Source organism: Austrofundulus limnaeus, unplaced genomic scaffold (assembly GCF_001266775.1).
Source record: "Austrofundulus limnaeus strain Quisiro unplaced genomic scaffold, Austrofundulus_limnaeus-1.0 Scaffold32, whole genome shotgun sequence".
NCBI classification, from domain to species: Eukaryota; Metazoa; Chordata; class Actinopteri; order Cyprinodontiformes; family Rivulidae; genus Austrofundulus; species Austrofundulus limnaeus.
In genome coordinates, this window is record NW_013952434.1 from 2179601 (window position 1) to 2193456 (window position 13856).

The 13856-nt window shown below is 38.4% G+C and overlaps 2 protein-coding genes across 2 annotated transcripts in view; both read right to left on the bottom strand.

Annotated features, from left to right (window-relative positions):
* Nucleotides 1–5618, bottom strand: part of cap2 (cyclase associated actin cytoskeleton regulatory protein 2) — a 17308-nt gene extending 11690 nt beyond the window's left edge. The window contains exons 1-4 of the mRNA XM_014005818.1: nucleotides 5424–5618; nucleotides 3214–3347; nucleotides 3006–3106; nucleotides 657–734 (exon numbers count right to left, since the gene is read on the bottom strand). Of these exons, the coding sequence (XP_013861272.1) occupies nucleotides 657–734; nucleotides 3006–3106; nucleotides 3214–3337 (303 nt within the window). The 5' untranslated portion in view covers nucleotides 3338–3347; nucleotides 5424–5618. The remainder of the gene's footprint in view (nucleotides 1–656; nucleotides 735–3005; nucleotides 3107–3213; nucleotides 3348–5423) is intronic.
* A 4359-nt stretch (nucleotides 5619–9977) lies between these two features.
* rbm24a (RNA binding motif protein 24a) overlaps nucleotides 9978–13856 on the bottom strand; it is a 9466-nt gene continuing 5587 nt past the window's right edge. Inside the window, exon 4 of the mRNA XM_014005822.1 lies at nucleotides 9978–10928. Coding sequence (XP_013861276.1) covers nucleotides 10577–10928 — 352 coding nt within the window. The 3' untranslated portion in view covers nucleotides 9978–10576. The remainder of the gene's footprint in view (nucleotides 10929–13856) is intronic.

Below are 13856 nucleotides of genomic sequence, written 5' to 3' on the forward strand. Positions count from 1 at the left end.
AGTTTAGTTATGATGTAAATACAATAAAAATAAAACCAAGACTTAGAATAATTATCTTTTTGATCCGTACATTGGTAATGTCTGACTGGGCCTCGTGTCACTTTATGTTCAACAAATTGGKCCCTGAGGTCAAAAAGGTTAAGAACCCCTGGTCTATACAATACGATTTGAAAAATCCCAAATACAACATAGTTTTAGCATTTAGAACTGAAAAAATTGATTTTATTCACGCAAACGCCCACGTATCATCAGATCATCCTGACAACAGTTTGTCATTTCTTATCTGGCAACCCTGACTGTGGCCCCAGTGACACCGACACACACGACACAAACAGCAGTCCGAACGGATGATGTCATTATCAGTTCCCTCACACCCCTGCCTTCCTTTGCCTCTGCCCCTGAGCACGCAGGGAATGTGTTGCATTAGCATTTTTCTCGGTCACAAAGCGGACTGATCCCTCTGCGAACGGCTCGGCCTGCCTGGGAAACACGGGACTTGGGTCCGCTTCATCTCCCTGCTGGGGAGTGTGAAACGCTTAAAGCAGTTTGAGCCTCGCGAAACAACCAAGCCAACATTTTACATTAACTGTCCTGGACTAAACCGCCAAAGAACTGCAGAGGTCGTGTCTGTGTAGTTGAGTGGGACCTGGTTGTACCTGCGCAGGTTCCTGGTGTGTGGCGGCCATTTTCAGGAACTTTCTCTGGGTCTGCAGCGCGTCGCTCACCATCTCTGCCTGCAAGAACACATTTAAGTGTTAAAACTCTTTACTACATAAACTGAGTAAAGTAATATTCGCATAAGGTAAACCCTCTTCCAAAGAGCTGTACTATCCCTCAAAGTAAATTATTAGATTTATCCGGGTATTAATAACTGAGCTAGCCAAATCCTGAGCCRGTACCTGTGAATGAAAAGTGTTGTAGCCTTTTAAAAGTAATATGTTAGGTGTTAATGACCTCAGAAAAGCTAAATGTTCTCTGCTGCAGAAATGTGAATGTGTCTGTCTGACACACATACATAGTGTACACACATTTGCAGGCTAAAGGAACCACCATGGACTGCTTTCTCCATTTAAGGGACTCTGCAAACTTCAGGGAAATAACTCTGGCTTTGAGTTACGCTCATCTCCCTCCTCCAGTCCGGTCAGTGATGAGACACAGAGATAGAAAGTGTCTCATTAAAGTACAGAAGAAACACAACTAGAATGTGTTTTATGTTTCCCCCTCCCAAAAAAGCTGTGTAGTTTTGGATCAGTTCAGAGGACAAAACAACAGGTTTTACAGCCAACTGGTTTTCTGTGAAACACACAAAGTCAAAGTTCACAAACGCTTGCATCTCTGGCTTTGCAGAAGAGAAAAACAGACATTTGCAATCATAAATGCATATATTTTGAATAGATCACACACACACATCAGTACCCTTCAGTTTCCAGACCTGTGTGTCTTTAAGTGGAMCAATCCTTTCTGTTTACACACCGGTGCTCAGTGAGATAAACATCAGCTCCACTGTAACCAAAAATGATCCCGTTTAAGAGGAAACATTCTGAAGAGCTTATTGTTCCTTTGAGCAATAAAAAAATCACGCTCAGGATCAGACAATGTTCTTTAAGGACCAGGTCCACTTCTTGTTATGTAGTAGTTTTAATCAATCTCACATCCAGTGGTTGAAAAGCTGGGTAATATAAGTTAAACAAATATAATATTAACGCTTCAGAGACGCTGATTGACAGATTGAGTTAGATTAGAGAGCTGAGCCAGGAGATGGAGAGACTTCAGTGAGAAAATGTGTGATTAAAATTAAAAACATTTTAWATTAAAGTAACATTCCTCAAAGGAATAGACGTCACCTGCCACCTTATGTGCTAAAAGTTTGAAACAAATCTCACATCATGTGTATTGTTTGAAGCAGATGACTCTCAGCTGAAAACACATAAAACTCATTATCCATAAAACTCACTGTATCAAGGAAATGTATGTGTTTGCTAAGGTTTACTAGCTGAATCAGGCTGAGTCATTCAGTCGTAGATGCAAACATCTGATCATTACTTTATTAAAATCCATCCACTGACTCTTCAAATATTTTGCTAACAGACAAATGAAATTAAAACAAATGTTGCCATGGGCTAGCTAAGAACTGAAAGTAGCAAAATACTTTAACTAAAACAGCTAATTATTAGCTGAAATGTTCAAAAATGTAAAAGGGCTTGTAGAAATGAAAAAGAGTAACTAAAACTAAAACAGCAAAAAGGTTGCTAAAAGCTAAAAGTACAAAAATGTAACTAAAGTATCAAAACGCTTTATAAGAGCTAAACTTAGCAAAGGGCTAACTAAAATCTAAAAGTAACAAAGAGGTAACGAAGAGTAGCAAAAGACTAGCTAAAAGAAGCAAAATGGTAGCTAAAAGCTAAAGGTTAGCTGAAAGTTTCAGAATTGTAAAAGGCAAGTAGAAGACATTAATTAATTAAAGTAGCTAAAATGTAAGCAGCAAAAGGGTAGCTGTAAGGAAAAGGTAAGCCAAAAATTAAATGTAACAAAACACTTTTGCTAAAAAAAAAGTGTGAAAAGGCCAGGTTAGCTAAAAGCAGCATGATTCTAGCTAGAAGCTAAAAACAGCTAATAGTTAACTGAGAGGTTGAGAATCGCAAAGGCTAGTTGAAAGTAGCAAAAAAGTAGGTAAAACTAAAATAGCAAGAGTAGCTAAAACTTAAAGTAGAAAAAGGCTAGCCAAAATGTAAATGTAACAAAACAGAGGATGAAATAGTCAAATCCTTGCTAAAAGTACAAAATAATAGCTAAAACTTTGAAAAGGCTAAGTAAACAAAACTTAGCAAAATGTTARCYAGCAGTRGCAAAGTAGTARCTAAAAATATTAAAAGGTTAGCTAAAACTTATAAGCAGGATAAGAAGAAAATAAGATAATGATTCTTTTAAAGGAACTGAAGAGATCTGAACGTGTTTCTATGAAGTAAATATTTATTGTCGCCTGAATGAGCCGACATGTCACTCACGTGTTTCTCCACCTCGCTCCCTATCGCCCGGCTGCAGTTCAGGTAGTCTGTCACTGGACCTTTCAGCARAACATCGAAAACCTCCACGCTCTGAGACACACCTGCAAACACACAGTCCCTCCTCATTTACTCATTCAAGCTCAGAAACACGGTGAAAACAAAAATATTTTAAGTCCCAAATGATTTTTTAAACTTTTTTAAATCGTACCCCCGCCTCCGTTGATGCCGTTGACGCAGCTCCCGTTAGCCACGCCACTGGACAGCTGCATGGTGACAGACATCTGCTCCAGGCGAGACACCGCCTGCTCCAGCCGCTGCATCAGACCCTCCATAGTGACGATCCTAAAAACAGAGATCATCAACTAAAATYATATAAGGTTCTGTTCCTGTGTGTCAGCAAAATATCTCAATAAAAACATGTTTTAATGAAAGTCTCAGCCTGTAATGATTGGATGGATATTTACAATTTATTATTTCACGATGGCCACCACAGTGAAGCCACTTAACTCAGCAGAAAAATATCTTTAAAGTTTGCAGGTATTATGTAAAGATTTGATGTTAGTAGCTGAGACTCATCTGTAAAATCAGTTTTTCTAACTTTTATTACAATGAAAATAAAAACTGACCATCCTAACTGATGTAGCCGAGTCCTCACAAAAACAAGACACAGAGCGAACAGTTTCTCCATCTTTAACTCTGACTAACCAGGAGACAACGCAGGACCGCTTCCAATATTTATTAGTCAGCAGAGGAGGAATTCAACCCAGCGTCCCACTGATGTTTACACAAACTACTGCTAGCTAACAGTTTCTGATCTGACACCTATGGTTTTATTATTAATGAGCTTTTCCTTCACAAAACGATTCTTTAGAAGCACAACGAAACTGTGCAGGAATACATCAGCTGCTCCGACTGAATAAAGCTCCTGTCTGTAATTTTTGGTTATCACGTCCTGAGGGGTGTCATGGAGTCATCTCCCAGGAAAACTCTCTCAGYGGTGCCACATGCTTGTTGCCGGACTCACAGGTTATTTCTGTTCTGTGGGTCAGAAACATCAGCGACTCCTGTGAGACCAGAAACCTGGAGAGACTCTGTGTAGTCTCCTGAATCGTTTGGGCTATACTGGGACACAGTTTGCTGCTGTTCGTCTCTGCATTTTACTCTGAGACAATGTAGAGAGGAAAGAGGAGGTAAAACCTCCTGGTTTATGCCACCTCTTCTATAACAGTCATTGTCAACGCAATAGTTAAAACACAGAGTCTTTGGATATTAATGTGAACTAAAAAAAAATTCCTGAATAAAGATGTTTAAATCATGTATGGGCATTATAACTAGGATTTTTTTCAAAAATGTAAAAAATAAATAAATAAAAATACATTAATAAACATTGTCATTCGCCACTTTTCGTGAAATCATTCATTTTTGAAAAATAATTGCAGCCGTTTTGGTCAAATGATAACCTCCTGCAATATTRTAAGATGTCAAGCTAAGAATATGACTCCGAGCTCGTACCATGATAAATATTTACTCAGTATCTCTAAAACTGACCAAGTTATAGACATTTTTCTGTTCACTAAAATTAACTACCTGTGGCGGCCATCTTGAAATGAACTGACTCCAAAAATTTATCATTTGTGTTTGTTTATCTATTAATTAATTTCTGAGAGTTTCATTAAAATCCATTGACTGGTTCATGAGATATTTTGCTAACAGACAAGCAGGCTTGACTGCAACATTTAACCCTAAAATATGAAGCAAATATGAAGGACAACAGGTAGCACTTGGAGTATGTGATGTAAATGACTCCCAGCTACTACCACCCCAAAATTTAGCTCAATGACTGTAAAATCTACTGAGTTATTGCCATTTCTGTGTTTTCTGATGTCACTTGGCGGTGGCGGCCATCTTAAATTGGCTTGGCTCCAAAATTTAAACAATTGTTAAACTATATCCAGTGAACATTACYTGATAGTGTCAATGACATCCTTCCAGTAGTTCGTGAGATATTTTGCTAACAGACACACACAGTTTACTATAATAAGGTAATGCAAACATTTTTAACAAATTTCTTGCCTAATCATTAGGCACTCAAAATATGTGTTGAGGAACAGTCTCAGCTACTACCACACCAAAATTTAGCTCAATATCCAAAGAACAGACAGAGTTGGAGCTATTTTTGTGTGCTTTTTCATTCAGCAGGCTGCGGCCGCCATCTTGGATCGGGTTGACTCCAAAATATAACGAGTCATAGATTTACAATAAATATTTACTTTCTGCAAGTTTCACTAAAATCCGTCCAGTGTTTCATAAAACATATTGATAACAGGCATGAACACGAAAAAAAAAACTATCTTCCGCCTTCGTCTGAACAAAGACTCCTTTATTAGACTGTTTGTTTTTATGATATAAACATTTTACCTCCTTCCTTCGGTCGGTGATGTTTGTCGGTACTTCCTCGCTGGCAGTCTTCCCTCTCGGTCCGGTCCGGAGACACTTTTCCGGTTTGTCCTAAATAAGCAACACGATGAACCGGGGATTCTGAGACCAGGAGGACCGTGACTCGGTCCTCTGTGGTGGAGGAGGGGGACAGTCGCTGTCTCCGAGGGCTCTGCTAAAAATAGACGAGACACAGTGGCTGTCCCCTGCTTGTCCCTGCACGGGTCTCCTTTCAAGGGCTTTTTAGTGAAAAGGCGAAAACAGGTCTTTGACACATTTTTGAAAGAATCTGAAAAAATCCTAACATGATGGTACATTACTAAAAATAAAMCTGAGCCTTGCCCTCAGAATAAAAGGTTTACTTGGTGCTCCTATGGTTTCTCATATCGGCAGACCTTTCAGTTATCTGAGGGTGACTGACAGGCCAGGTTTAAGACTGTCCTTCATAAAGTTAGGCTCATATTTTTTCACTCACCATTAATAGTGAATTATATAATTATGCAAGGAAAGGATCTTTTTTTCACACTTAGCAGACTAGAAATGTATTATTAAACTATAGCAAACTTAAAAGGTTACTTTCAGTATACTTGAAAGTGTATTTTCATAAACTAAAAAAACGGTAAGCCTATTACTGCTGAACTAATATGTCTAGAACAGTGTTTCCCAAAGTTGGGGTCGGGACCCAAAGTGGGGTCTCGAAACATCAAGGTGGGGTCCTGAAAAAAGTTTCTGAATTAATTACATTTTTGCCTCAGTTGTTACAAAGGAGTGAGGTTAGTGTATTTAAAATGGATAAATGTAGTATAAAAAATATTGTTACTATGCCCATGTTTAGTTGACCTGATACAAATGTTTATCATCCAAAAATAGCTGGGGGCACAGGTCTCTGCTACTGTTATTTTGTGGGTCAAAAGCTGAAAAGTTTGGGAACCACTGCACTTTGTTTCCCAAAGTTGTGCTTGTGACCCAATTATGGGTCATGAAGCACCTTGGATAATCTCCAGAGATCAATTTAAAGGGTAATAAAATAATTGCTGATGCAATATTTTCCCTATAATTATTACCAAAACACAAAATAAGTAAAAATAAGTATTTATATTTGTGTATAAGCTGTTTAGATTGTCAAACAGCCTGTGTTTTTATGGTTTTTAACAAAGTTTGTGTACTCAGACCTGTAATATTTGGGGTCACAAGTTTTTGCCATGAATATTTTGTGGGTCAGAAGACAAAAAGTTTGGGAACCACTAGTCTAGAAGATTCCTTTCAGTATTCATTGAGTTTTTACAAGTAAACTAACAGTAGGCTATACCTGGAAGATGACTACTTCAGAGTCACAAATTTAAAGTGGGCCCATTTAGTCCCAAGAAGTGCACTTGTTAGTAAACTACTAGTATTTATATATGTGTAGGGCCTACTTGGAAAATAAAAGTACATATGAGAAAATGTACTTTAAGGGGTGGCAATTATGCACAGTCGATTTTATTTTAGCTTTATATCATGTTATAATGKCATTCTATCGTTATAAACACACCCAGGGTTGCTTTGACTCATTCATGCTAAACGCTTGCTGGTACAAAACACTTCCTACTTGTACAAAGCTCCTCCCTGGAGCTCAGTCTGCACCAGAGCTCTCGCCCCACAGAGCACCTCTCCTGAAGTGGGAGTGTCAGAAACGGTAGGAGGTTCTTAAAGAGACTAAGGACAATTTCAAGTTGTTTAGATCAGTGGTTCCCAAACTTTTTTATCTTCTGACCCACAAAATATCCATGCAAAAACTTGTGACCCCAAATATGACTGGTCTGAGTACACGAACTCTGTTAATAACCCTAAAAACACAGGGTTTCTGACAATATAAACAGACTATACACAAATATAAATACTTATTTTAACTTTTCAGCTTCTGACCCACAAAATAACAGCAGCAGAGACCTGTGCCCCCAGTTATTTTTGGATGATAAACATTTGTATCAGGTCAACAAAACATGGGCATAGTAACAATATTTTTATACTACATTTATCCATCTTAAATACACTAACCTCACTCCTTTGTAACAACTAAAGCAAAAATGTAATTGAATCAGAAAATCTTTTCAGGACCCCACCTTGATGTTTCGGGACCCCACTTTGGGTCCCGACCCCAACTTTGGGAAACAACTGGTTTAGATAATTCAGAATCAATATTTTTGATGTATACATCTTTTTCAGAACAGCTGAAGGTAACAGTTACTTGATTGTGGTATAGAATTGAATATGTGCCTGGAAAAACATAATACCCCCTTTTGATGACATGTATTTGAGGTATACTTATTTTTGTAAGGGTTAACTTGAGTTTCCTGAGGTTTAGACTAGTGAAGAACAAACCATGTGTGTATTTATTGCTGTCATTAACGTGTTTTTCTTTGTCTTACGTATATTTTGAATTTAAGTCTGAATCAAAATAAGATACATAATAAGAAGAGTTTATTTGAAAAAAAAATAGAATTTGGTTTAAAAAATATACAAGGTGACAAAACTTCTATAATAAGACCTTATCGTTTTCAAATTCTGAAAAGCTTCATAATGATTGTTGAAATTTGGCAGCTTTATTGCACGGTTACCAACAAGTTTATGAGGGAATTTTTTTTGTTCTAGATTATGATGTCACTGAGATTTCCTGCTCTATAATAAAAAAAAGGAGAATCTTCATGACATGGTATGATGTCAGACATTATACGAAGGGATTTCCCGGCACTGCAGCAGCCAGCAGAGTAAAATGATTGATTTCAAAGGAACATAAGGCAAAGGAATATTTCTGAAGACATACCTGTTAGAAATCTTTGCTTTAAAAGTAAATTAGGAGGATTACATTTAGGTACAGGGGGCTTTATGAACTAAATTTTACACAAAACAGTTTCTTGCAGGCTATAGTCAGTGTATTGTTTTAGCAACAATGAACTTTATAATTAACCAGCAGCAGAACATCCAGCTTCACATCATTCTTTAAATAAAATACTGTAATCATGATTTCGTTAGATCAGCTGCTGATTTCAGCTCAGGCTCTGAATCTGTGCTGTGTCACGGTCACCCTCGTGATGTGACCCGGCTTCATGTTTCAGTCATGACCAAAAATACTCCTCTGAGCTGAGGAGGAGCAGCTCGTACCTTACAACATCAATAATTGATTAAAGAATGGWTGAATAATAGATAAACAGAAACATCATGTTTCATCCTCAAAACGTTATTTTCTCCACTATAAAAACCTGAAGGCGTGTACTTATAAAGATGAAGAAATAAAAAAAATGACACCATTTTTTCTCTCAAATATAGAACTTTTTATTCCAATTTTATTAAACAAAATGTTTGAAGTCAAAGTTTTTATTATCAGCGAGACATTTGCATTTAAACAGCAACACATTAAAAGCCTTCATCCAGTGACAGTAAAAAAGCCTCTTGGCAACTTTTCTTTTTTGTTTGTTTGTTTGTTTTCGTCATTTTTTTATGTTTCCCTTGTAAGAAAAAGTTCAAGTATATATATACTGTATATGTATATATACATTTATATTTATAAAATTCCCAAAAGTGTAAAACAGCCCATCTGAATGAATCTGAAGCAGAGGAAGCACGGCCACTGAAACCTTGACAACAACCATACATTCTAGTGGAGGAAAGCAGCATTTTTTGCTCGTTTTTTTATTATTAATATTTCCTATCTGAACAAAGACCTGCATTTAAAGCAACCTCCTCTGTACAAAAAAAAGCAAGCTAATATTTAATGCTCTAAAAAGTCAAAAAGATGTACAGTGCACATAACGTTGTTTTAAATAACTTCTACATTAACATTTTTTGTTGAGAATGTTAATAATATAATAAGAAACTAATCAATAACTTATATATGCCTTGAGATGAGTACATAAAGAATATTAATAATACAGTACCGCCACTAAGTCTCTACCCTTAGAGTGTCAGCCTTCAAAAATAAATATCTTAAATAGTCTTTTTTTTATTGTTCTTCGTTAAATAGCTGTAAAACTGTAACATCAAACATTAATCCGTTCCAGCCCACCTGCTGTTTTTGACAGACGTGAGGCAGTTGTCCGGGTGGCTTTGGTGAAAACCCGACACCAGGCTGCAGCGGCACAGAGGTGGAAGTGCTGACATGACTGAATGAGGGGTGTGTGTGTGTGTGTGTGTGTGTGTGTGTGTGGGGGTGGGGGGGGGGATTAAAATGTGACAGCTCAACAAATGTGCACAAGTGATGCGTTCCTTCCAGAGAGATCCGTCTGTGGGGCACTGAAGCTGTCCCCCCCCACCCCTCCCACCTCCCCCAGCAGCTGCTCCGTCCCTCACAGAGACGCACGCCTGGGCCGCCTTTTGTTTTTGACCCTGGATGTCTGACTGTGAGTAAAAACGTGGAAAAAGCAACAGATTTAGTCTTTCGTATTGTCTCTGCTTTTGTTTTGTTTTGCCTTGTTTGCACCCCCCCCCCACCCAAGTTGATGACATTTTCAGTTTTTTTTTCTTTTCTTTTGTCGATTTGTTTGCGTTGCATAGGTTGACTTTAAAAAAAAAAAAAAAAAGGACATTCAGCATCAGGAAGATAAAAAAAAGGTTATCAAACGTGTGTGACACTTCCTGAAAAGGCTCCATTTCCCTGATTATCAGAAAACACTAACTTAAAAAAAAAGAAAATTCACTTGAAAGGACAAAAATAACTAACAGACCCCTCAACGATAACCATAATAATAATAACAATAAATAAAATGGAAATGTTACGAGGGCATTAAATAACTGAACTAACGTTAAAGACAGCAATAGGACTTAAAGGCTTAGTGTAACACCTACAGTTCACCAACCGTTGGGATTAGTTCCTGTGTTCCTCTAGAACTAAGTACTCTAACACAATGATAATAATAATAATCAGTTCAGTAATAACAGTWATAATAGGCAATCATTTGCACTTTTTTGTCCTTTTCTGCTTTTTTGGTTAAAGCACAACAAGTTGGAAAATCACTAAATGAAGTTTCCACCTCACCATTGTCATCATCATCTTCATCATCAGCTTTTAAAGACACCCTGACAGCCACTCCTTCCTGTTTCCTGTCTCCCTGTGATGCATCGGTGGCTGGGGAGAAGGTGCGCCTCCTTCTCAGTCGGTGTTATTGCATGCGGTCGGCTTGCAGCTGCTGAGCCTGGTACTGGCCGAAGGCGGCGGCTGCGGCGGCGGCTGAGCCCGGGGCGGCGGCGGCTAAAGGCTGCTGCACAGCGAAGCCGTAGCCCGTGGTGGCCACGTAGCCCGGGGCGGCTGGGGAGGCGGCGTAAGGATACTGCTCGTAGGCCACGGCGGCCGCTGTGCTGGCCGCTGCTGCGGAGTACTGGGCGTAGGCGGCTCCGGTGTAGTCGATGTACGGGGAGGAAGCAGCGGCGGGCGCGGCGGCAGCGGGCTGTATGTGAGGGATGACCATGCTGGGCTGAACGAAGGCCTGAGGGTACACGTAATGGGTCGCAACACTGTGGGAAGAACACACACACACACACACACACACACACACACACACACACACACACACACACACACACNCACACACACACACACACACACACACACACACACACACACACACACACACACACAAACCATAAGTGGTGTTAATTTTGGTGTGAAAAGAAAAATCCAAGAAATGCATTTGAAACCCAACTTGATCACACCGACCAGACCAATCAAGAACACCAACCTGCTAGTAGGAAGTAGGGTTGCCAAAATAGAAAACTTTGAACCCAAAGAGGTGTTTCTTTTTTATTTTGGGTTTCTAAAATCCAGTGGTGGGCACAGCTAACCCAAAAGTTAGCTTCACTAACCACTAATCTGCTAAACAAGAATCTTATCTCTGCTAACGCTGAACTGTTAAACATACAAAATAAATAAATAAATAAATAAACAAATAAATAAATAAATAAATAAATAAATAAATAAATAAGTGGTAGCTAATGCTAACTGCTAAAATGACTGTGTGACACATCTTTACCTCCTTCCTTAGTTTTTTATTTGTTTAATTTGAAGGTGGGTGGGATCATCTGTGGCAAATCGGCCAATCCAAACCAGAGTTATAACTCTGTCTAACTTGTATTATAATATATAACATATAACATTAGTTTGATAGAATATATAACTTATATATTCCAGTTACCCCTTTCAGATTAAAAGCATTCCTAGATCAGGTTTGTGTTTTTATAAATATCATTTAAAGTTGGTCTAATAATGAAWAGAAAATACTTTCTGTACCATATTTTATACATAATCCTTTTTTGTATTTGTAATTTAAATATTGCTAACTGTTATTTTCTTTTCTTTGACACTTTATTTAAGGTTTAGCTGCTAAAGATGCTACATGCTACATACATGGTGCCTGACACATCCAGCACTGATYGTAAGAGGGGATAATTTTTAGTGATTTTTTTTTTTGTGAACTAAAATGAGAAACTAATTTAACAGAAGCTAAATATTTCCARCGTTAGCAAAAAAAAAAGTTAATCCGATGAATGAGAAGCTAGTTCCACTATTAGCCGATTAGCAGTGCTGTGTCCACCACTGCTCAAATCCCATTCAAGAGACACCAGAGGGGGACTCTGAGGGTTCAGTCAGCACGTATGAAATGTTATATTTATAATTTTTATCTTTTATCATGCAGGTTGTACCTGGATGCACTGTTAAATTATTACGCTGTCTATGTATGCTGCTAAAAAAAGCTGTGTAGAAGTGCAACATTTTTCTAAATAATCAGAATGTTAGATTTTATCCAAGCTGAAGGCCTGGCTCTAACGGTCCTGATACACCGCTGGGGCTTCCAGTGCCAGGCTGCGGGAAGGGGAGTGGACAGAGATGATCCACTTTGACAGCTGGACAGTTTTTTAAATGGACATTGCTCGCCGCTTCCCCTTTCTGTGTACAGGGACAAAGAGCCACGGTGGCGGTGAGGTGGAGGGAGCTGGGACTATAGGCTCTGCGCCGAGAGGGACGTTTCCATTAAATAAACAGTTGGGAACAATGAGCACATTCTGCCCTCCGTGACATAGCTTTGTCCTGCCTCGCAAACTCAACGAAGCCTGGAAACTCAGCCGGGCTGAGAGCATGAGGGCAAAGTTTCATGATTCAGAGGCAACTTCTATAAAACTCAATTACAAATTAAAATTTTCTGCCCATCAGCATAAAATTCAATCTAATTTTAGTCTCTTTATCATTAAAATTTAGTCTGTAGTGTTGATTTAAAACTGCAAAACTGCAACATCAGCCATGGGTTTAAAGCAGGGGTGCCCAAACATTTTCCCCGAGGGGGCCAAAAGGAAAATCTATCCAGGGCTGTGGGCCAAATGTAGTAATATAACACATGAAATACAAATACTTTTTTAAGTAAAGTCCTTTATTTTTAACGATTAAGCTATGCAATGACCCTCTTTTGTTTTAGTCTGTGCACTTGGAGAAATTCTGCCACATGCTCAAGTAGGATATGCTCATGGGACACATCATAAATTGATAAAATATGAGTTTTTGTGGCCTTATAAAGTGTGCAAATCTACATGCGGGGTTAAATCTAATCTAAATATTTCTTGTTGTCATTTCATGTTTCATCCTAATAAATCAAAGAAAGTCAGCACCATAAATGAAAACTTTCACTACAGCCCTTTTATATAGTCATTTGACCAATGGAAATAATGTGTTTCTACCTATAGGATAACAGGTTACAACCTTGTAATTTTGGCAACTGTTCGTGGGCCAAATCAAATGGCTTGGCGGGCCAAATATGGCCAGCGGGCCCCAGTTTGGGCTTCTCTGGTTTAAAGGGACAGTTCCGATTTTTTGAAGCGAGGAAGATTAGTTCAGAACTTACACGACAGAAATACTCTTTTGTCTTGCTCAGATTAGCCCTGAGCTCATCAGTATGATCAGAATTAAACTCTACTTTATTCAGAAAGCTATGTGCAGCAGGTAAGATATTAACTGTTCATACCATTCATATTGCTATAGGTTTGAATAAAGATGTTTCATAATTAAAAAAAATGGATTTAATTTATGGAGAAGCAACTTCTTTGGAGTCTGGGTTAAAGAAGCTACAAAACAAAACAAAAAAAAAGAAAAAAAAGGAAATGGCTAAATCTATCGTGGCAACCCTATTGTAAGCATAAGACTATCCAAAACCACATGTAACCAAAAACACTGAACCAGGAAGGGGGGAAAAAAACAAGCAGCAAACCACCACAGAGTGTAAAAAACAAGAAACAAATAAGAAACATTGCACCTCAGATTTTACAGCAGTTATAATCAGGGAACAATTTCATAACATAAAAGACAAAAAAAGTGAAAATAAGGGAAACTCTCTGAACACACACACACACACACACACACACACACACACACACACACACACACACACACACACACAC